This window comes from Peromyscus eremicus, chromosome 10 (genome assembly GCF_949786415.1).
Source record: "Peromyscus eremicus chromosome 10, PerEre_H2_v1, whole genome shotgun sequence".
Taxonomy (NCBI): domain Eukaryota; kingdom Metazoa; phylum Chordata; class Mammalia; order Rodentia; family Cricetidae; genus Peromyscus; species Peromyscus eremicus.
Genome location: NC_081426.1, coordinates 78,515,895 through 78,538,171, shown reverse-complemented (window position 1 = coordinate 78,538,171; position 22,277 = coordinate 78,515,895). Strand labels below are relative to the sequence as shown.

The following is a 22,277-nucleotide window of genomic DNA, read 5'->3' as shown; positions in this document are numbered from 1 at the left end:
CCTCACATATATATATTTGCAAGAGAAGCAAGACTGACGGTGAGCAGCATGATTGAAGATGCTTAAGGATCACAACTATTGTTCAGGGTTCAGTAGATGTTAGTAAAAATTGAGTCTGGATTGGTTCAGATGCAAAGCCTTCCCCCACAGAAGTCTGAGTTAGGTGGACTACAAGATAAGTGGAAAGGAGTAGCAGGACCAGGAAACAAGCAAAGGAAGAAGTCTGACAGAAAATGCCTTTGAGAATCTTCAGGTATATTCTATTCTGAATAATTAACTAATTTAGAGCTTCCTGCAAGGAAGCTGGTTGGGGAGCCACTGTTTTACAAGGTTGCCATTTAGAGACATGAATCTTTCTCATTGGTCATAGGCAAAAGTGAAACTTAATAGTTTAGTCTCAAGTTAAATTTATGAATAAGGGGCAGTAGAGAACAAAGGTGTTATATTTTGTTTTAATTCAAGAATTGAGCATGCATTTGTGGTGGTCTAAATGAATATGGCCCCCATAGACTCATAGATAGTGTCATTATTAGAAGTGTGGCCTTGGAGGAAGTGTGTCACTGGAGGTTGCATTTTGAAGTTTCAAAAACTCAAGCCATGCCTAGTGTCTTACTCTCTTCCTGCTGCCTGTGGATCCAGATGGGTGTAGCTTCTTACATTACTAGGAGACACAGTCTCACAGCAAATTCCCTGATCCTCTGGCTGTTACAAAATTTCTGACCCTTCTTTTACCCTGAGTCTTAGGTGACAGAGTTGTTTTGTATATGTACCTCTTGGGACAGGACTCCACAATTCTGCATTTTTTTTTTTTTTTTGGTTTTTCAAGACAAGGTTTCTCTGTGTAGCTTTGCGCCTTTCCTGGGACTCATTTGGTAGCCCAGGGTTGCCTCAAACTCACAGAGATCTGCCTGGCTCTGCCCCCCCGAGTGCTGGGATTAAAGGCGTGCGCCACCACCGCCCGGCTCAATTCTGCATTTTTATTAGTTGTGGTTTTTCTGTAATTCACTCTATCTTTTGCAAAGAAAAAGTTTCCTTGATGAAGGGGGAGGACTACATTTATTTGCAGGTAAAGGAACCAATATTTACGATGTAGTTTGGAATTGTGCTATTTGGCAAAATTGTCAGGAAAGTAGGAAAGAGTGGAAGGCTCTAGTTGAGAAAGAGGAGCAAGATACATGAAGAAGAAGGGAGAAGGTCAAAACAACAGCAAGGATACCTTATAAAGTCATGAAGAATCATATTATTAATGAGCTGCATAAAAAATCCTCCAATACATGTAACTCTGTATATAAAAATTACACATACAGTTATATTACATTTTCTTTTTGGGCTGATTACACGCTCCCAAATAGCTAAAGCTATTTAAGAGAAAAGCCATCACCAGTCATAAGAAGCTCTCTTGTGAATTTTAGGTTATGTTTTCCAAGAGACTCCCAAACCATTACAAACTATTGTTATTGTCCTTTGTTGCCAGGAAGAGGTAAAAATTCCTTATTGATAAAGAATCATGTACTTTAGAAAGAAGGCCCAGAGGGCCCTGAGCTAGAACTAATCTCACTGCCTACTCCATGTAGACTGGTTTTCATGATACCCAAATCACCATGCAAGCTTCCTAAAGAGGAAAGTCACCAACAGTCCTAGCCAGCTACGGGATCTGTGAGTCACATCAATGATCAGCATGTCATTAAGACCCTAAGGGTGCAATCATGGCACACATACCTTGACAGTAACCAAGACCTCTCTAATTAGACATAAGACCCACTCATCAAAGAGGAAACTATCTGATACTGCAAGCCTTGGCAACTACCCATGATAAGCGATGTTGTGGATATTTGGAAATGAACCTACAGTCACTGCATTACTGAGCTTTTTCCATTTTCTTTAATCACCTGTTTCCTTCTTCAGACTAGTGTATGAGTTACTCAAGAGAAACCACAGTACAAGCAATAAACCACACTCTTCAGGTTTGCATTTCCAAAAGAATAAACATATAAGAATTATTTCATATTTACATGAGGCTAAAAAAGAGGAAAATACCTTTTTAAACTCTCAGGTAGCTGCAAGAGTTTGAAATTGAGTCAGAGAACCAAAACAATGTTAAGAGAAGGGGAGGTAGATTTATCTTGTCCCAGATTTTACCACCTCTCACTGCCATTTGCTATCTCAAGCAAAGGAGGGAACTGGTGAGAAATTTCAACCTGCAGCCATCCTCTTGTTGTATGGTGGGGAAGCCACAGCCTGGTGTCTCTTTCAGACCAAACCTTCAGAATGAAAGAGAGGACTCAGAGAGTAGGGAGGGAAATTTTAATATTCAAGGGAGAAACTACTCCCTTATTCCCTGGATGTTTTGCCCAATGTTGCTGGTGCTTATGTTCTAGGACAGGTGTTCCAGGTTCTTGGCCTCTTTTCCAAACAACTTAAAACGAGGACAGGCACACCAGATTTGCGAAAGCAGCAAGAAAGTTTGTTTGGTGCAAAATGGTATTCTATATTAAAAAGGGATACACATTCATGATTGACAATGGGCTACATGAGTGAAGTGACTTTAGAGACCTGGTTATTGTTCAGATCTTCATTTTATAGGGTGTAAAGCAGTGGTTCTCAACCTGCATTTTCCTGTGACCATTTAATACAATTCTTCATGTTGTGGTGACCTTCAGCCATAAACTTGTTTTGTTGCTACTTCGTAACTGTAATTTTCCTACTGAAATGAATCATAAGGTAATAGCCGATAGACAGGATATCTGATATGCAACCTCCAAAACAGTCATGATCCACAGGTTGAGAACCACTGGTCTCAAGGCACAAATGGCTAATTACTAGTGGAAGTAGTTCAGGTGGTTCATTGTTTTGACTAGTGTATTAAGTAATATAATCATTTCTTGATTTGATCCTGTTTTCCACAAGACATCTTACTTAATCATATGCATACCAAATTCTGCACAGATATAAGATGGTAAGTAGAGATTTCTTCCTGTGGGTTACTAGAGCACGCAGTTTTTCCTTTCTGCACATTCATCCAAATCTGTTTCAAGGCTGTATCACCCTTTCTATTCTTAATGCTTGGGTAAGCTGAGAATATATTCATATATTTTTTAATTTGATTATTGCCAAGGAGTGGGAAACTAGGAAAACAAGAGCCAGACTTTGGTAGGCATTTAGTTACGTTCACTTCAAGTTTCAAACAAAGTACAGAGCAAAGAAAGACACAATGGCTTCTCAAAGACATCCACATGTTCCCATGTCAATAATAGTAGCATCCATAGCAGTTATGGAGCAAAAGCAGACTTGCTATGTAACAGACAATTTTTTGAGAGTTTGCTATGAAAGTTTTATGCTGATGAGTTATTCTTTTCCATTATATTCATTACATATAACTCCATCCTATTCTATTCTATTTTCCCTATCCTGTACTACTCTATCCTAATCACAATAGGGTCAAGTCAAATAAGGATCAAACCAACATGAAAAGGAGAAAAAAATTGCAAATCTGAGCAAAAAATGACAATAATTGAACGGAATATATACAATGAGGTGGATTTGTTACTCCTTATTGTATTAATAAATACTAAGTAAAAAGTATGTAAAACAACTGGATCCTGCTCTTCATAAGTATTTAAATGATTGTAATTTCCAGAAAAATATCCCATGGGCACTGTATCAGACAGACATCTCTTGACCTGTGTGTTTTCATAACTTTGGAAGTTAATATTTGATTTGTTTCATATCTAAACTGACGCTCAACTGAATAAACACTATATCAGCAGAGCAGCTTGGAGAGGCACATCATGGCTTCTGAGAAGTGGGCTATGGCAGTTCTTCTGCTGCAGCTTTGCTGTACCAGTTGTGGCTTCTGTGGCAAGGTCCTTGTGTGGCCCTGTGATATGAGTCACCGGCTGAACTTAAAGACTGTTCTTGAGGAGCTTGTCGAGAGAGGACATGAGGGGACAGTCCTGAAGCTTTCTGATATCATCATAGATCAGAGTAAAGATTCTGCACTGAACTTTGAGAATATCCCTGTGTCGCATGAGGACGAGATTGCCGAGAATTATCTAAATGATTTTTTTAAACGTGGCTGTGAATGTCATTCCAAAATTGCCCCTTGGCAAGCAGCAAAACATTGCGAGATTTCTTTATTCAATTGACTGCTAACTTTGAACATCTTTGTAGGAGTGCATTGTACAACCAGACATTCATGAACAAGCTCCAGGATGCAAAATACGATGTAATGGTTATAGACCCTGTCATTCCCTGTGGAGAGCTGGTGGCAGAGGTGCTTCAGGTCCCTTTTGTGAACACCCTGAGGTTTAGCATGGGCTACACCATAGAGAAATACTGTGGCCAGCTTCCAATTCCACTCTCCTATGTACCAGTTGTCATGAGTGAACTATCAGACAACATGACCTTCACAGAAAGGGTAAAAAATATGATGCTGTCACTGTTTTTTGAATTTGGGCTCCAACAATATGACTTTGCGTTCTGGGATCAGTTTTACAGTAAAGCACTAGGTAAGAGACTACATTTTATGCTAAGTTGGTTGTTAGATAGTATTTTAAAGTTTAATAAATGTTTCAAAACAATGAAAGAAATGCATTTTATAAACTTTCCTTTTCATGTAAAACTCTACAAGTTAAAGTAATAAATTGGTTATTGATAACTAAGCAGGGAAGTGTGATGAAATCATTATGATATTATTACCTTTTGTTTATAATTGTTAAATGGCTTAGTAGTACTTTGAAATTTAATAGGTCATCATCAAATCTAAGAAAAGGGATTCAAAGATCATGTTAAGAGAATAGAACATGATTTTATTTGTCAGATACAAGAAGACAATTAATTACAGCTCATTATATCCTTTCAAGGAAGATAGATATCTTATTGGAAATACATTGTTCCAAAAAGAAGAAATCTTTATGGCAGTAATAAGATGAAATATAAACTAATTTTAAGATGAAAATAATTCAGTATGTATTCATTACCTCTGAATTTCACTCCACAAATATTTGCAACTGCAAATTACTGCTCTCAAATATACTCCATTCTCCTGTCAATTGGGGTGCCTGATATTTTAATACATGCTGCCATTAAAGGATTACTCACGGAAAACTGTGACTAGGGCAGCCCTGGCAGTCTAGCACCATCAAAAATTAAACTATCACATATTTTTATACCTCCATGTGTTCCTGTTTTGTAGTTATTAAATCATTCAGATTCGCCTTAAGAAAAAACTGAATAGAAACTGATAATCTCAGTCTCAGAGTGAACATCATATTGTAAGACAAAAATCAGTTATTAGAAAAGAGAATGACAAGACCAGCCTGTGCTACAGAGAAAGAAAGAGAAGAAAAGACAATGAAATTAAAAATACAGTATAAGCCCTTGATGAGGAGATGAAAACTTTTACTTTGCTTTAACCTCTGAAGAAATCAAGTCTTTTAGAGTTTGATGTTGTTTCCAGGTATCTGTATTGCACTGCCTGAAGTATAGACCATTCTAGCAATTTTGTTACCCTGACAATATATTATGAAGCAGTCTCCAGTGACTATGCCAAAGCCTCATCCTTTTTGAAAGGGTTATATTTCTCAAAACTCTGCATAATAAAAATTCAATATCAATCACTGTCTGGCCTTGTGCCTAGTTTTACATTTAATTTCATATATTATTTTTGTGTGTTTGTGTGATGTCCATGCCCCAGGATGCCTATGTAGGGGTCAGAGGACAACTTTGAGTCTGTTGAGTGGACAATGATGACAAAGCAAGAACTTTTACCTTCGGTCCATCTCAACAGGTCCAGGCTGGTTTGTCTCAGACCTATTCCCTGCTCTTGCAGACAGCTTCTTTCCCTTGTATTACTTAACCTCTCTGCAAATGTGTTCCTAGTTCTTTTTTTTAGAGATACGGCAGCCATATTGAATTACTGTCCCAGCTTTCAATCCATGTCTTAAGTTAAATATGACCAGTATCATGAACTCAGCTCTGGCTCAGAGATAATTGGAATACAGAGGAGCAAGATAAATTACTGTGCACATTGCTGTAGGAATTATGAGTAAAGCCTAACCATCTTCTACTCAGCAGGGTCACACGGAGGGAGGCAGGAATCTTGGTGTATGACAGTAAAGTTTGCCACTATTTTCTCTGTAATTAAAAATTGTTAGTGGAACTTCATTTTATTTAAGCTTTAAACTGGTAGGACAATTGATTGTTTTTTTCCTGTGGCAGCTTACATAGCAGTTCAATACTTGGAGAGCTAGCCCTCAGGAACGATGTGTCCAGGTCAGTTTTTGCCTGGATTCCTCTACATTCTATTTCAGAACTGAGTAGTCTCTTGATCAATAGGATCTTTCAGATTTTGTGAGCCACTAATAGCTAAAACTTAAGTTGTGGTAGGTATCTCTTGGACTCCTCCAGACTAACAACAACTTGGAGAAGGTTTTTCCCATGCCTGGAATTGGGATTTTTGTTAGGTGGTCTATGATTCTTGTGGGGCTTGGAGATATTATCACTCTGTGTGCTTTGTGGCATAATTTTATATATATGTGTGTGTGTGTGTGTGTGTGTGTGTGTGTGTGTGTGTGTGTACAAACACACTTTTAAGTATTTTTAAGTAAGCTTATGAAATAATGTTTTTCTATTCCTACAGCCATTTGTTGTCAGTTGTCTCTGGGTAGCCATTGTAAGTGGAGTAGAATGAAATATCAGAATAGTTTTAATTTTCATTTATCTAATTGCTTAGGATATTAAGCACTTTTAGAGATACCCCTTACGCAGTTTTGTGTTTCTCTTGAGAAGTCTCTTTCTAGATACAGCACCCAGTTTTACTGCTCTTTTTTTTAAAGATTTATTTATTATGTATACAGTATTCTGCATGCATATATGCCTGCTTGCCAGAACATGGCACCAGATCTCATTACAGATGGCTGTGAGCCATCATGTGGTTGTTGGGAGTTGAACTCAGGACCTCTGGAAGAGCAGCCAGTGCTCTTAACCTCTAAGCCATCTCTCCAGCCAGCACTAACTTTCAATTGTTTTGCTTTTTCCTTGATAGTTATATTTGAGTTCTTTGTATGTTCGAGTTATTAACACTGTATCTGATGCATAACTGTAGAATATTGTGAATTAGGTATGGACTGTTTTATCATAGTTGCTCATCATCATGAAAAAGTTTCCTAGGATCATCTATAATTCAGGGAGTATAATACAGAAACCTGGATATTTAAATCTGACTCAAAAATGTGTTTTTGAGAGGTAAAAAAAATAAGGGTTTTTTTTCTTGCTCTTCACTCAAATTCTTTCTCTTCTCTTCAGTTTATGAGGTCCTATTTGTGGAATTGCAGTGCTTAATTTTCTGAATTTATTTTTGTAGAATTTTTCTATTTTTTTTAAAACAGTTTCAGGTTTTCTAGTTTTCACTCTTTGAAATCTTTGCTGCACTTGGAGCTGCTCTTGTACAAGTTGATAGACACAGGTTAATTTCATTCTTCTCTGTGTATCACCCGGTTTTCCCACTGTCCTTTGTTGAAGATTCTGTGTCTTTTTGGCATCTTTGTCATATAGGAATGGTGGTAATTATGTGCACTCATGTTTGTGACTTCTACTCAGCCTCTTACTTTGAATTTGCCTTTGACTGACAGTAGAAGCCATGGTGGAGTACTGCTTAATGTCTTACTCCAATGGCTTACTCAGCCCACTTCTTTATACCATCCAAAATTTCCTTCCCAGTAGTGACCCTGCCTTCACAATGAGCTGGGCCCTCCCACACTAATTATCAACCGAGAATATGTACTAAAGTTTTCCTAGAGGCCAATTTGATATAGGTAATAGATCAACAAAGATTCTTGAAGTGTGATCCAAGTTATTCCTATTAAATAAAAACTCTGAGTCAGATATCGAAGGTGAAAACTGAAAGATCAGAGAAGCAGAGCATTAAGCCACTAGAGACTTCTTACCTCTAGGAGTCCTAAGATTGAATGAGGGAGTGGGGTATCCTGTCTCTACAAATCTCCAGACTGAATTGGGGGAGATCCTGTCTCCACCCATCTTATATTCCTGTCTCCACCTCCCTAGTGCTGGGATCAAAGGTGTGCACCACCACTGCCTGGCTCTGTGTTTCTTTTGGACTGGTTCAATCTTGTGTAGCCCATGGTGGCCTTGAACTCTTGATCTTCCTGCTTCTTCCTCCCAAGTGCTGGGATTAAAGGTGTATGCCACCACTGCCTGGCATCTGTGAATAACTAGTGGCTAGCTATGCCCTCTGGTCTCCAGGAAAGCTTTATTTGTCATAATACAAACAAAATATCACACAACAGATTCCTTCTTCCCAGCTATGTCTAGATGTGTGTCAAGTTGACAACAGCTGGCCATCACAATTGACCCCTTGTCAAGTTGATAGAAAAACATATCACTATTCATCTATAACCTTTCCCTTCGCAGTTGTCACCAAGATGTTATGTTAACACGAATATCAATATATGAAACATAATATAACTTTAAAAGTCCCACAGTCTTTAAAAAAACCCTCAATACTTGGAAGTCTAAAGTCCTCTTTAAAATGTAATGTCTTTAAAAGTCCAACATCTCTTACTATGGGATCCTGTAAAAACCAAAGATAAATTATATACTTTCTAACTCCAAGAAAAGAACCAAGACAAAGGCAAAATCAGATCAAAGCAGAATAAAATTCAACAGTGAGAAAACTCCATATTTGACATCTCAGAACTACTCATGATCTCCTGGAAACCAAAGGGCCTGTGCAGCTCCACCTCTTCAAATCTGCCTCTGTAGTATGGGTAGCTTGTTGCATAGGCCCAGACCAGATCCATTCCACAGCTGTAGCTGCCCTAAAGTACTTGTATCTCTATTATGCTACATTCTACTTCAACCAAGGCTATACCTTCACCAGTGGCCTCTTCTTGCCTCTCTTCAGGGATGTCAGTCCTGCCACACAGTGACAAACCTCAGTTGTTTTCCATCTGAGAAGGCATCTTCCATGCCTTCAAAACTAGTGCCACCTGGGTGATTCTTACACATTAGCAAGTCCAGCTGTCAACATGACATGCATTCTAGGTCACCTCTGGACCCTATATAGCTTCCTTATGCTGGCCCTGAAGAAATTTACATATCTCTATCAGGAAAAAGAAGAAAAATGATATGCAATGAAATTTAACTTTCATAGTATGTCCTTTTTTTTTTTTTTTTTTGGCCAGGTATAGGAATTATTTCCACTGCATTGAAGTTTTTTTAGAATTAACCTGTCAGACGAGGGTACCTGCCATTATTATGTGTCTCCGAAATTAAGAATAAAACTTAGATATATGAGGTGTGGACAGTTTTATCATAGTTGGTCATTATCATGAAAAGGTTTCCTAGTATGGTCTACAGTTTGGAGAGGGTAATACAGAAATCTGGATATTTAAATTAGACTCAAAAATGTGTTTTTGAGAGGCTAAAAAAGTAAGGTTTATTTCCTCAATATTAGCTTTCATTCTTCTTTTTCATTGTTTGTCTTCTTGTCTACTGACCAACCTGGACCAGCAGGTTACTCTTCATTGACAAGACCTTAAATGAGGAGTGGCTAGGAGGTGAGAAGATAAAGGAAAAGCTAGGAATGCTGGGGTTGGTGCTCTTGCATAAGCTGTCTTATTTCAAGCAAGCTTATTAAAAAGTACAGCATCTTATACACTATTTACAGAGGAGAAATTAGATGAAACCAGTGGGAAACTAACCAAACAATGTTTCACAAGGAGATTAAGGGGTATATCAAGACCATCATAGATCAAGCACACACACACATCAGACTAGATACTGCTAACTATAACCCCATAATAATGGCAAGTGTTTGTTTCTCTAAGTATAGAGCCACAGCTCCCCAAAAGCCCTGGCCCTAGGCCATTACTGGTTCTGCCAAGCAAGCATTCCTGGATTTGAGAAGGAGCAGAGCTGTGTTCTGTAGCTAGAGTTTTCTTGCCTGGCCCACAGTCAGGACAAATCTCTCTCACCTGCCAGTCCCACAGCTGCTCAGACTCGACCAAGTAAACACAGAGACTTATATTGGTTACAAACTGTATGGCCGTGGCAGGCTTCTTGCTAACTGTTCTTACAGCTTAAATTAATCCATTTCTATTAATCTATACCTTGCCACATGGCTCGTGGCTTACCGGCATCTTCACATGCTGTTTCTCATCATGGCGGCTGGCAGTGTCTCTCTGACTCAGCCTTCCACTTCCCAGCTTTATTCTCCTCCTTGTCCCGCCTATACTTCCTGCCTGACCACTGGCCAATCAGTGATTTATTTATTGACCAATCAGCAACACACTTGACATACAGACCATCCCACAGCAGTGTTCCTTCTCCTTAGATAAGGACTTCAGGGGAAGCCTTGGCTCAGACAAGCCCTCAATAATTCATGATTGACTGGGTATTACAATTTTATACGTAGTTTTCATCTGAATCCATGTCCACTCTACAAGATATAATGAGGAAACATGAACTGCTAATCAATGTCATGCTAGATTTTCTAACATTGCCTAATTCATCTCTTTGAGTGCACTAGTTTGTTATGCTGCTTTGACTAGTTAACCAGATATCTTCTAAAAATAATGCTTCCTGTTCTGAAAGCTAGAAAGTCAATATCAAGTGCCAACAGGAGCTTATTTCCTGGTCTTGACAAGTCATAAGCTCATTTCTTTACAATGAAACGTTCCTGTTCTCTTTCAGAAAGATGGCAGCCATAGTGTAATGGTGTATTGACTTCCTTATTTTAACCTGATTCACCTCTAAAAGCCTTGTAGAAATACATTCAGGTTCAACATATAGGAACTGAAAGGAAACAGTTTATTCCATAACATACATTTCTAATAAATCCCCCTTTTGTGATATTAAATGAAATACATTTAAATACGTAGCATAATATATGATTTTAAATTTGTGCTACACTCTTTTCACAGTATTTTAACACCCAGCAAATAATACCTTACAATGTACCAAGAAAGTGGTATGTTAGGCAATTTGTATTTAAGATAAATAGAGTCTTGGTCTCAGTTCTACCTCAAAAAAAAAAAAAAAAAAAGAAAGAAATAGAAGTGCTAGAACTATGAATACACTACTTTGGACCTTGGATACACTGGTTATAAGTAAAGCCCTGAGAGAATAAACAAGCAGAAAGCAGATAGAAACAAAAATGTTATCATAAAATTATAATGCAGAAAAACACCAGAGCATAAATAATGACAATATAGTAAAGATAATGATGGAGAGTGGTAGATGTCTTGGTAGAGCTAGATCTTTCTATAGAAGCAAAAATGTGGAACTATTACTCCTGTGATGAACACTCAGACGGGGCCTGAGTTTCATCTTCAAACATCCACAGTTGGCATGCTTTGCAGGCCATATGCCCATTTCATATCTTTCTGCCACTCTCCCGTCTTCCAATCACCAACTCTAATGATAAACTTGTGTTTACAATTTGTTTGCTGGTAATGGTCCTATTCTCTTGGTTTCTGGTTATTTATATTTTAACCAGATTAATCATACCTCCAACTCTTATTTTTTTCTCATCACATAATCAATCCAAAAAGAATTCCTGTGGGTTTAACCTCAAAATACTTGTCGAATTTGGGCAAGTTACATTGTCCACTGATGTTACTCTGGTTTGAGTTACTATAAATTCTCAATGTGAAACAATTGGCTCTACAGTATGAACTAAAGGAGGCAAAATTACAGTGCCATACAGTAAGCTCAGAGTTTATTTCTCTCTAATGGAAAGACCCATAAATACATTAAAAAAGCAAGCTGTGCTTATTAGTTATCGAGCTATCAAAGAACTGAATCTGCAATTGTTTGGCATTTTTTTTTATTCTCGTCCACATAGTGACTCAAGATTACAGGTAAGCTACGCTGAAGCAATTAAAAGATGAACTAAGAAAATAAGCATTACTTTTTGTACAAAATTGGTGAGGATTTGTATGCATTAATTTTCTCACTTACCATCAGACAGGATTTATTATCTGGATAGCTTAGAAAAGTTGCATATAAATATCAACTTGGTAAATGTCCTTTTCATTTGAGAGACCAATGACTGACATCTACTAAGATGTCCACTTGTCTGTGTCAATCAGTCAGACATCTAGCCATAAACACAAGTTACCTCTAAGATGTCTTTGAATTAAAAGCCATCTCATTAAAAAGCCATGTCCTTTCAAATTGGTAGAGACTACTGTTTCTTTAAAAAAAAAATCACTTAACAATAAGGTTAAATTTGTGATATTGTGGATACCTACATCTGTATGTCTCATCCCTAAGTGAAGATTGTACTGAGTGTGTATTTATCAATCATTTCTTACTGGAAAAAATATTGACAAATCAATTTAAGGGATGGGATTTGACTCAGGAAGAAAGTCTAGACTGAGTTTCGTGGGATCCCACAAAATTATAGATAGAGCAGAGGACAGAAAGGGATAAAACAGGGATGCATTCTTGGGTGGAATCAGAAACCACTGAGAGGTGAGAAGAGGCTTTTTAAAATGGAGGTAACCTATCTTCAGTCATGCAATTGTAGAGAACAAATGATTGTGAAATTTATCAGTCATTGTAGCTGTATTCACATCATCATTGCTTTACTGTTATGAAATTACAGTTACTACGTTTACTACTCCCAACTCCTTGCTTCTTCTCTTCCCACAGCCCTTCCTCCCTTCCTTTAAACATATAGTCATGATAAGCAAACTAGAGGATTGAAATGTTCTTCTTAACAACATATGTGGAAATGTGGGACACTTGTATACTATATTCTTTCTTTGTATTAGTATTTGACTGCATGCATGTCTGTATGCCACATGTGTGTCTGATGCCTGTAGAAACCATAAGATGACATCAGATCATTTGCAACTAAAGATACAGATGCTTATGAGCTGCCATGTAGGTGCTGGGAATGCAGGTTCTCTGTAAGAGTAGCAAGAGCTGTTTTCTGTAAGAGTAGCAAGAGCTGTTAACCTCTGCACCAACTCTTCTGTCTCCCTGTGGTGCAGTTTTTTTCTCAGCAAACCTCACTGCTAATTTTGTCCACTCACTCAACTTTCTGTATGTTTTCAAGGAAGACCCACCACGCTCTGTGAGACCATTGGTAAAGCTGACATTTGGCTAATCCGGACATATTGGGATTTTGAATACCCTCGTCCATATTTACCAAATTTTGAGTTTGTGGGAGGGCTGCACTGTAAACCTGCCAAGCCATTACCTAAGGTAAGTCTGTGATGAAGGAATTTCCCCGTACCAGGGTAATTGACTTCCCTCATCACAGTTACTCTTGGAGGAAACTTGCTGGATCTTTCAAAGTTTACTGAAGAATTTAGGATTAAGAATAAAATTTGAATGATGTATTAAAAGTATCTGTGTGTCTGTATTGTGGATACTGCAGTGAGTAATGAAAAAAAGAGCCCCAAAGATCACCACGGAGACTTCCTACAGTCATCTTCACATGCCTGACAGAGCTGTGAACCGGATTTCTGCACAACAGCTTGGTAAAGAAAGATGTCTTCTTGAGAAATTTGGGCAAATATTTTAGGATTTAATGAGTCAGAGAAGGTATACATTAAAGGCCATCAGAACCAGGGCATCTCAGACCTGATTAATTAATTAATTAATCTTAGGCATTAATTGGTGTGCTGACATTTTATTTCTGTAGTAGTCATTGGTGGAAAAATTAGCCAGAGTTGACAGTGATGGGTTTGCCTTTCATTTACGTATGGTAAAGGACCAAAGATTTATTATTTCAACTGAAGAAAGCTTTTGAAAAGTCTAAAAAATGGCCAATTGGTGTAAATTGAGAGTCATCAGCATCAAGTAAAAGCAATAAAACAGTTAGACTAAAGTGGTATGTAGGGCCTTTATGAGTATAAAGTCAGGAGTTTTTGAAGTTAAAAGAAAATTACATATAACATCTTAAACCTTATGAAGCAAAGGTGAATGTCAGAAATGTTGAAACAAAAATCACTGGGAAATAAACAAGATAGTAGGAAAACTGTATCAGTAGAGAGGAGGAGACAAATATGAATTTATTTGATTTGTAAGCCCCCAAGCACAGAATTTTAGAAGACTGGTGTTTCCTGAAGAGGTCTGTATTCCTGTATAGCTGTGCAGGGTGTATTTAAATGTAAACTTTCATCTTAGTGTTCTGAATATGCTTTTCTTATGTTATAGCTGTCAGCAAGCTTAACTGAATATTGCTGTATAAAATTCAATGAATCAATATTTAAGAAATAAAAGATTGCTTGCTAGGTAAACTCCATACCACACTATTAGATTTAACTTTTTAGAGTCCCTGCACGTGAAAAACTCCACAAAAGTGCTTAGACATACTTCATAGGAGTAAGGGGTAACTTCATTCCAAGTTCAGGTTGTCTAACAAAATAGAGTTTGATCAAGTAAATGTCAGTCATGGTCCTCATCTTTTTGGAAATACAGAAGAAGAAGATGAGGCTCACTCAAGTAAAAGTTCAATGTCATTCGAGTGGTGTGTGTGTGTGTGTGTGTGTCTGTCTGTCTGTCTGTCTGTCAATGTGTGTTTCTATGTAAGTGCCTGTGTATGAGTATGTGTGTGTGTGTCTGTTTGTCTGTCAATGGTGTATTTCTATGTGTGTGCTTGTGTGTGTGTGTTATAATATAAATATACATTTGGGAACAAGTTAAAACAATGAAATTAGTGCACCAGTCAAGACCCACATTAATCTCATCACTTGAAAGTTGCAGGAAGGGGAATCTTGAGTCTTAGGCCAGGTTGAGATGCATAAAAAGACTGTCTCTAAAACAAAAACTACTTAACAAAAATATAGTGAAGTACTTAAAAATCTTAATGTGAGCTGAAAATAGCAGTCTACTTCCATCCATTCATTGTAAATTTTTTTTTTGGCCACAAAGAACACAGGATTTATGTCTAAACAGTAGCATTCACATGTTATCCTGTGAAGAGCTCAGTTTCATTCTTTGCGGAGCAAATTTTTTAAAATGTGAACATTTAGAGAAGCTTGTTTGTAAAGTATTCTTTTACTTTGACTGTAAGGCTCCAGTTGGTATAATTATTGTCAGAATTAGGTGGGATATAATCCATCAGGGAGACAATAAGCATTGTCCACAAATGTCACTATGATTATAGCAGTAAATTACTCACTATGTTCTTCTTAAGGGTGTAACTATAAAAATCCTACCAAAACGGATTTCTTCTTGATTCTATGAAGTAGTGAAGACAATTATGAATAAAAGTAGCCTTGATTGTTTATCTAACAATAAAGAAAGAAGGTGGATCAATCTAACAGTATTTTTTTTTTTTATGTAGCAGACATAATAATACTAAAATCCTACCTAGCCTTGCTTCCGTGGTATAATGCCCCAGTTTTGCAAACAGCTCAATGGTTTTAGGAGTGTTAAATTTTGAAAGCAACAATTCCACTTAATGGGAGATAAGCTGTCAGGAGCTGCTGTTCCCTTCTGTTTTGATGTGGGATCATGCTTTCACTGCATTTATTTTATGTATGTTTCAGAGGTGTTTCCTCTTTAAAAGACTACAAGTCTTACAAGTCATATGACAGAATTGGTCTAAGAATTTCTCTGACAGTTTTACTAATTTCTGTCCTTTTCCCCTTATAATACTGTCTGCTTTTGAGATAGGTCTTACTATGTAGTCCAGCCTGACCTAGAACTCACTATGTTAAACTGGGCTGTCCTTGAACTCACAGAGATCTGTTTTCCTCTACCTCTAGAGTACTAGGATGAAGGGTATGAGCCCCTGTGGGGGTGGGGTGGTGGGTGTTTTTAATGGAAAGAACGTTATACTTGCAGGAAATGGAAGAATTTGTCCAGAGCTCGGGGGAACATGGTGTTGTGGTGTTTTCTCTGGGTTCAATGGTTAAAAACCTGACAGAAGAAAAGGCCAATCTCATTGCCTCGGCGCTTGCCCAGATTCCTCAGAAGGTTGGTGCATGCACTTGATCCTGGGGAGCGGAGCAGCTCAGGACTGACTGGAGAGCACAGCTGACAGGGTCCTTTGAAGATGGAAGCTGAGTCTTGTCACTCAAGGACCACAGCTGACACTAGCTTTCTGTAAATATTGATTGAACATATGAGTGGTATTTGTAGATACATTTGATCATTTGCCTACTGACTTAGCACGACTATGGGAAAACATGCTTTTGTAGTTTTTCGCCTTCTTTTTTCCTTTTATTCCTCTCTCCTACTTTACATTCCACTGCAATTTCCCTTCCCTCCAATGTTCCCACTCCCACTCCAAAACTCTGCTCTTCCTCAGATCTATTCCTCCTCCATTTCTCTTCAAAATAAGAGCAGGTCTCCCAGGGACAGCAAGTGAACACAGTATAGTAAGTTACCATAACATTAGGTACAAAACCTCAATGAGGAAGATCCAAGACCACTTGAAATCCCACGGCCTGCACTGGATGCTGGCAAAAACTCCAATTTACGATTTAGCAAAGTGTCCCCCAAGATGGGAAAGGTTACACACACAGCAGATGGAAAACAGGCATAAAAAGGACTACAGGTTTTAGTAGGACTTTACCAAAGTGTAATTCATCTACAAGTAGACACCTTAAGTTACTAATTCTTCTTAAATCAAAGAGTCTGTACTTTCAAAGTACAGCCAAAGAATTTTAATTTCTAATTTGTAATAGAAAAGAATATTAATCTTTCAATTTGTACTTGGTAAATTTATACACTTAATAGATAGAATCCTATGTTTGCATTCTCTATATAGCTTTATATTTATATGCTAGACAAAGTATATAAAATTGTATGAAGCATGCTAACTATGCTTCTAAAAGCTTGTGTTTATGTCTACAGTCTAATTAGTCTTTTAGTTACATGAAATTTTCTCATTCTCTCTGCAGGAAGTACTATGTAACAAAATGTTAAATTTTTAGCCAAACAACTCAATCTAGTCTAGGAACAGAGAGAGGCAGAGAGAGGCAGAGAGAGAGAGAGAGAGAGAGAGAGAGAGAGAGAGAGAGAGAGAGAGAGAGAGAGAGAGAGAGAGAAAGACCAAAGAGGGACGAAGAGGAAAGGACAGAAGGAGAAACAAAAAGAGAAGGTGAGAGGCAGAGTCAAGTAAGGAAGGGGATGAGAAGAGGAAAAGAAAGTCACCAAATAGATAGTAGAGAAGTTTACCAAAACACTAAACCTAGTTATACTTTTGGAAAAAAAATCACATTTTGAACATGAAGATTAGGATCAATAGATCACGTGAAATAGATGTGTGTAGCATTCACATTCATAGTAGTTTTGAATCCAATATTCTGATTTAATAAAGTAGTTCTTCACTTAAATTCTTGTTCCATATTAGACTATTCATAGAAGCTGTTATGAACAGGTCTACTCCATCTCTTAATTTTTACAAGCTGCCAGAAATATACTCCCTTCTCAAGGATCACCTAATAAATAGGCTACCTTTGTCCTAAATAACATCATGGCCATATCATATCCTCATTGTGTGTTTTCAGCCTGCAAAATCACAGCATTGTCTTCAACAGGTTTTGTGGAGATACTCGGGCAAGAAACCAGCCACATTAGGATCCAATACACGGCTTTTTAGTTGGATTCCCCAGAATGATCTCCTCGGTAAGACCTTGGGGTGATAAGTTATGCAGTCAGAAAACCATCAAATCAGTTGATAACATTGAATAATTTAAATTTTCACATCGCACTTCCACTTTAGAGACAAGCATAATTAAATAATTAGTCATGAAGTTAGGGGTTGTTTTTGTTTTTGTTCTGCCTTGGGTCACAAAAGAGCATCCTCAGTTAAGATTCTCATCAGTCTTCAGGACTCCATTAGATTTCATGACTCCAGTGATACCTTCTCATTCAGCAAAGAAGGGGTTAATTTTAGGGAGGAAAGGTCTCAAGTGCCCAGTCTTTGCAGGTTGTGTTTCCTTCTTCAGTGACTCACACTATGCACTTTTGTGCCAGTTTGATGGCTTGAAATCCATAGCCACCTGTCACTCTGTCCCTCAAACAGGACATCCCAAAACCAGAGCTTTCATCACTCACGGCGGAACAAATGGAATCTACGAGGCCATTTACCACGGGATCCCTATGGTGGGAGTCCCCATATTCGCTGATCAGCCGGACAACATCGCTCACATGCAGGCCAAAGGAGCAGCCCTGAAAGTAAATTTCAACACGCTGACAAGTGCGGATTTACTCAAGGCCTTGAGAGCCGTCATTAATGAGCCTTCGTAAGTATGACAGTTTGTTGAGACCTGCCAGCCGCTGGTGAGCCCTGCCATCATTCTGTAAAATTTCCTATGTTTCATATCGTATATTGTCTTATTTTCCAACAGGATAACATAAAACAAACACAAAAGAAAAAGAAAATGCTTTTCTTATTTCTTATCTACTAAAGTTAGCTCCTGAGACTGGGGAAATTATTTGCTTTGAAGATTGTACCAGTCAATACATTTGCAAAATATATTATGAATATACAAATTCACTTGTAGTTTTCATTTAAGAAATAAATATAAAAGCACTTAGATATAATCATTAAATATAAGATAGAACTAATAATATTCTCAATATTATTTTTTTCAAAAATAAGAATATATAGTGTTATTGAACATTACAATTATGTAATAATTATTTCTGAGTAAGTATGTCATAATATTTAGGCTATTCAAGAAATAAATTTCAGGATATAACCTTAGGGTTAAGAAGGGCAGTGTGATCAGGATCTATCCCTGGTACATGAGCTGGCTTTTTGGATCTCATTACCTATGGTTGGACACCTTGCTCACCTCTGATAAAGTGCCTCAACTGAATGTGCCAGGCTTAGTTGTCCCTCCATGGGAGAACTTATCCTGTTGGATGAGGGGATGAAGGGTGGGGGGAAAGGTGGGGGGGTGGGAGGAGAGATGAGAGGGGGATCTGTGATTGGTATGTAAAATGAATTTAAAAAACTTAAAAAAAAAGAATGTCAATATTCCTCAGGACAAGCTACTATTTTGTGTGACTGTTAACATAGATGTGTGATACATTAGACTCTTAGTTTTTAGTTGGTGATAATTTAATTCATTTTTATTAACTACCAGAGTGGGTACATTTTATGATTTTTTAAACACTAATACACAGAATATTCATTACATTTTAGTATTAATTTTAAAACAATTGATGCAAAAAAGAATCATAAATACTCTCAGAAAGCTCATATATGTGTATATATTTAGAAAGCTCACATATATACATATATATAATATGTACCTTTAGAAAAATCATATATATATTGTATATACATATACATTAAAATGGTATTTAACTTAAAATAATTATACTTATAGAAAGCTCATATATAGAGTATATAAATACTTTTAGAAATCTCATATATGTACATACATATGTATATATGTGTGTGTATTTATATATATGCTAAAATGATATTTAACTTAAAATAACTTCATATTAACACTAACCCAAATACTATTTCTAAGATTGCCTGGGAACACAGGCAAGAGTATTTTTATTCCATTATCTGATTATATAAAACAATTAAGAATTTCAACAGGGATTGGGGTAGGGTGCTCCGTGTAAGCTCTTGCTGAGAAGTGGGAGGACTGAGTTCAGATCCCCAGTGTTCTAGCTTTTGTCTGTAATCCCCGGGCTTCTAGAGCAAAATGAGAAGTAGAGACAGGAGAATCTCCAACAGCAGACCAGCTGGGCTGGTGTGCACAGTAGTGCACAACAGACCTTGTCTTAGACAAGGTAGAATTTGAAGACTAACACCTAGTGATTGTCCTCTGACCTCTACGTGTGCATGTGCCACCCACTCATGTTCACTTCCACACGCAAAAATTTAAAAAAGAGAAAAAGAGGGTACACTTTACTGTACATATAAATGGTAGTTAAAGGTAGTTAATGGTAGTTTTATGTTAGTTATTCAGGATATTTTAACAGTTTTGTGCATAAACATTTAGTGACTAAAACGTGAATTAAATTAATGAACGAGGTCCTTTATTTTCCTTCCCTGCTTATAAAAATGGGATTTAAAAAAAAATTAGTCACAATATTTTCTACCAAATATATGTAAATTTGAAATTTAACTTCTAAGCAGAAAATCTTGTTGGAAAAACAAATTTGCAAATATTAGTATTTTATCACCAATCTAGTTAGCCTAAAATTCAGCTGCATGACCCTGTGAAACTATATTTTGACTTTATTTGTGGTTCGGTGAAATAAAAAACACAAGGCTTTTTTTGTTTTGTTTGTTCTGTTTTCTTTTTCACAATGAGCAAATTAGAACGCATACAAGTAGTCCCCTGCTGTGGCTAGTGCACCCACTGCATTCCATGAGCCTGGTGATCACATGACCACTCCCTCAACTCTAGTGAAGTGCAGCAGCCCTGAAGCAACTATCCACAAACCACATTGCCACCAATGAAATGAAACCAAATAGAACCAACATGAGACAGAATAATTCTGACTCAGTATTGGGAAAACTTTTAAATAGATTCCTGCAATGGGTTGTTTCAGAAATGATTAAGACTAAACTCTTAAATATTTTCGTGTCAGCCGGGCGGTGGTGGCGCACGCCTTTAATCCCAGCACTCGGGAGGCAGAGCCAGGCGGATCTCTGTGAGTTCGAGGCCAGCCTGGGCTACCAAGTGAGTCCCAGGAAAGGCGCAAAGCTACACAGAGAAACCCTGTCTCGAAAAACAAACAAACAAACAAACAAAATTTCGTGCCAAATAGACTGAGGTATCTGATTTTAGGAAGCTATTTTTATTTCCTATACAACATCCAAGTCCTTGTACTTGTATATGTCATTCTTAAATGACAGTGTTTTTTGTATCCAGTCACACATTGCTGAGAGAGAGACGTTGTCTTTTGGATCAGAGGTATGTAAATGTGCATAAGGGAGTGAAAGATCTCAGAATTCTAAAATTATTGTCTGCCTGTTCGCCAACCTAGATTCTATTGGCCACACATACATGTGGATGCCCCCTGTCTTTATCTGGAAATAGTCTTAGACACTATAGTTCCTATGACATCACAATTCTTTCAGAAAGATAAGACTAAAGATTTAATACTGGATCCTACAATTTTTCTAAGTCTATATCTGACCACATCATCTTAAGAACAGATTGCTTACACAACTTTTTCATTAAACTTCTGACAACCTCTGAAATCAACGAAGTTCAAGAAAGTATTAAGCATTTCCTCAACTTACATATGACTGATGACTTGCATAATGTATAGGATGTTTCATAAGCAATCAATAAAACAGTTTGTGTGTGTTTAACTTTTAGTTACAAAGAAAATGCTATGAGGCTATCAAGAATTCACCATGAACAGCCAGTGAAGCCCCTGGACAGAGCCGTCTTCTGGATTGAGTTTGTCATGCGCCACAAAGGAGCCAAGCACCTTCGTGTGGCAGCACATGACCTCAGTTGGTTTCAGTATCACTCTCTGGATGTGATTGGGTTCCTGCTGGTCTGTGTTGCAACTCTGGCATTTATCATCACTAAATGTTGCTTGTTTACTTGTCGAAAACTTTGTATGTCAGAAAAGAAGAAAAGAGGGAACAGAAAAAAAAAGAACTAGGTCTTTCTAGGTTTGAGGATGTTCTGAGTAACAGTTGTATTAGTTCTAGCCACAAGGAGCTTGCATTCATCTGCTTTTATACTATTTTCTAATATCCTGTTCTTCTTTTTCTGATGAAACATCATGATAAATGTTTAGGTTTATTTCATCTGTTCACCCTTTTCTGTTATGATCTTGTAGGCGGTCTTATCATCTGCTTACTGTCCGCAGATATGGAAATTGTTAATTCCAAACATGTTCTATAGATATGAAGTGATGACTAGCAGTATGTAATTGATGTATGTAAGGATCAATGTCACAAGCCTATCATATTATGTAAGAATGACCACAGGAATTTAGTGTGTTATGAGAAGATACTTTTCTAATAAAAATAAACTTAGAATAAAAATTAAAATAGAAATATTTTCTATTTCACCAGTGTTGCAGTTAGAGCACAAATTCTTTTTACATTTTTTTGAAAATCTATTTTTTATTTAAAAGAATTTTTCATGCAACATATTTTGATTACATTTTCCCTTCCTCAATTCCTCCCAGTTCCTCAAAATCTCACACCTCAACCAAATTCATTTTTTCTCTCTCAAAAATAAAAAAAGGAAAAAGAACAAAAATTAAAATCAAAAGATATGAATGAAAGAAGAAAGGAAGAAGGAAAGAAAGAAAATCAATGAAGCAAAATTCAAAAAGCA

The 22,277-nt window shown here is 37.2% G+C and overlaps 1 protein-coding gene across 1 annotated transcript; it reads left to right on the top strand.

The window, feature by feature from the left end:
- Window positions 1–3,788: 3,788 nt before the first annotated feature.
- On the top strand, window positions 3,789–21,591 carry LOC131920735 (UDP-glucuronosyltransferase 2A3-like). Its single transcript, XM_059275178.1, is given in 8 exon segments — window positions 3,789–4,061; window positions 4,063–4,103; window positions 4,105–4,508; window positions 13,088–13,236; window positions 15,829–15,960; window positions 17,529–17,616; window positions 18,017–18,236; window positions 21,297–21,591. Coding segments are annotated over 8 exon segments (1,602 nt in total).
- The last annotated feature ends 686 nt before the right edge of the window (window positions 21,592–22,277 follow it).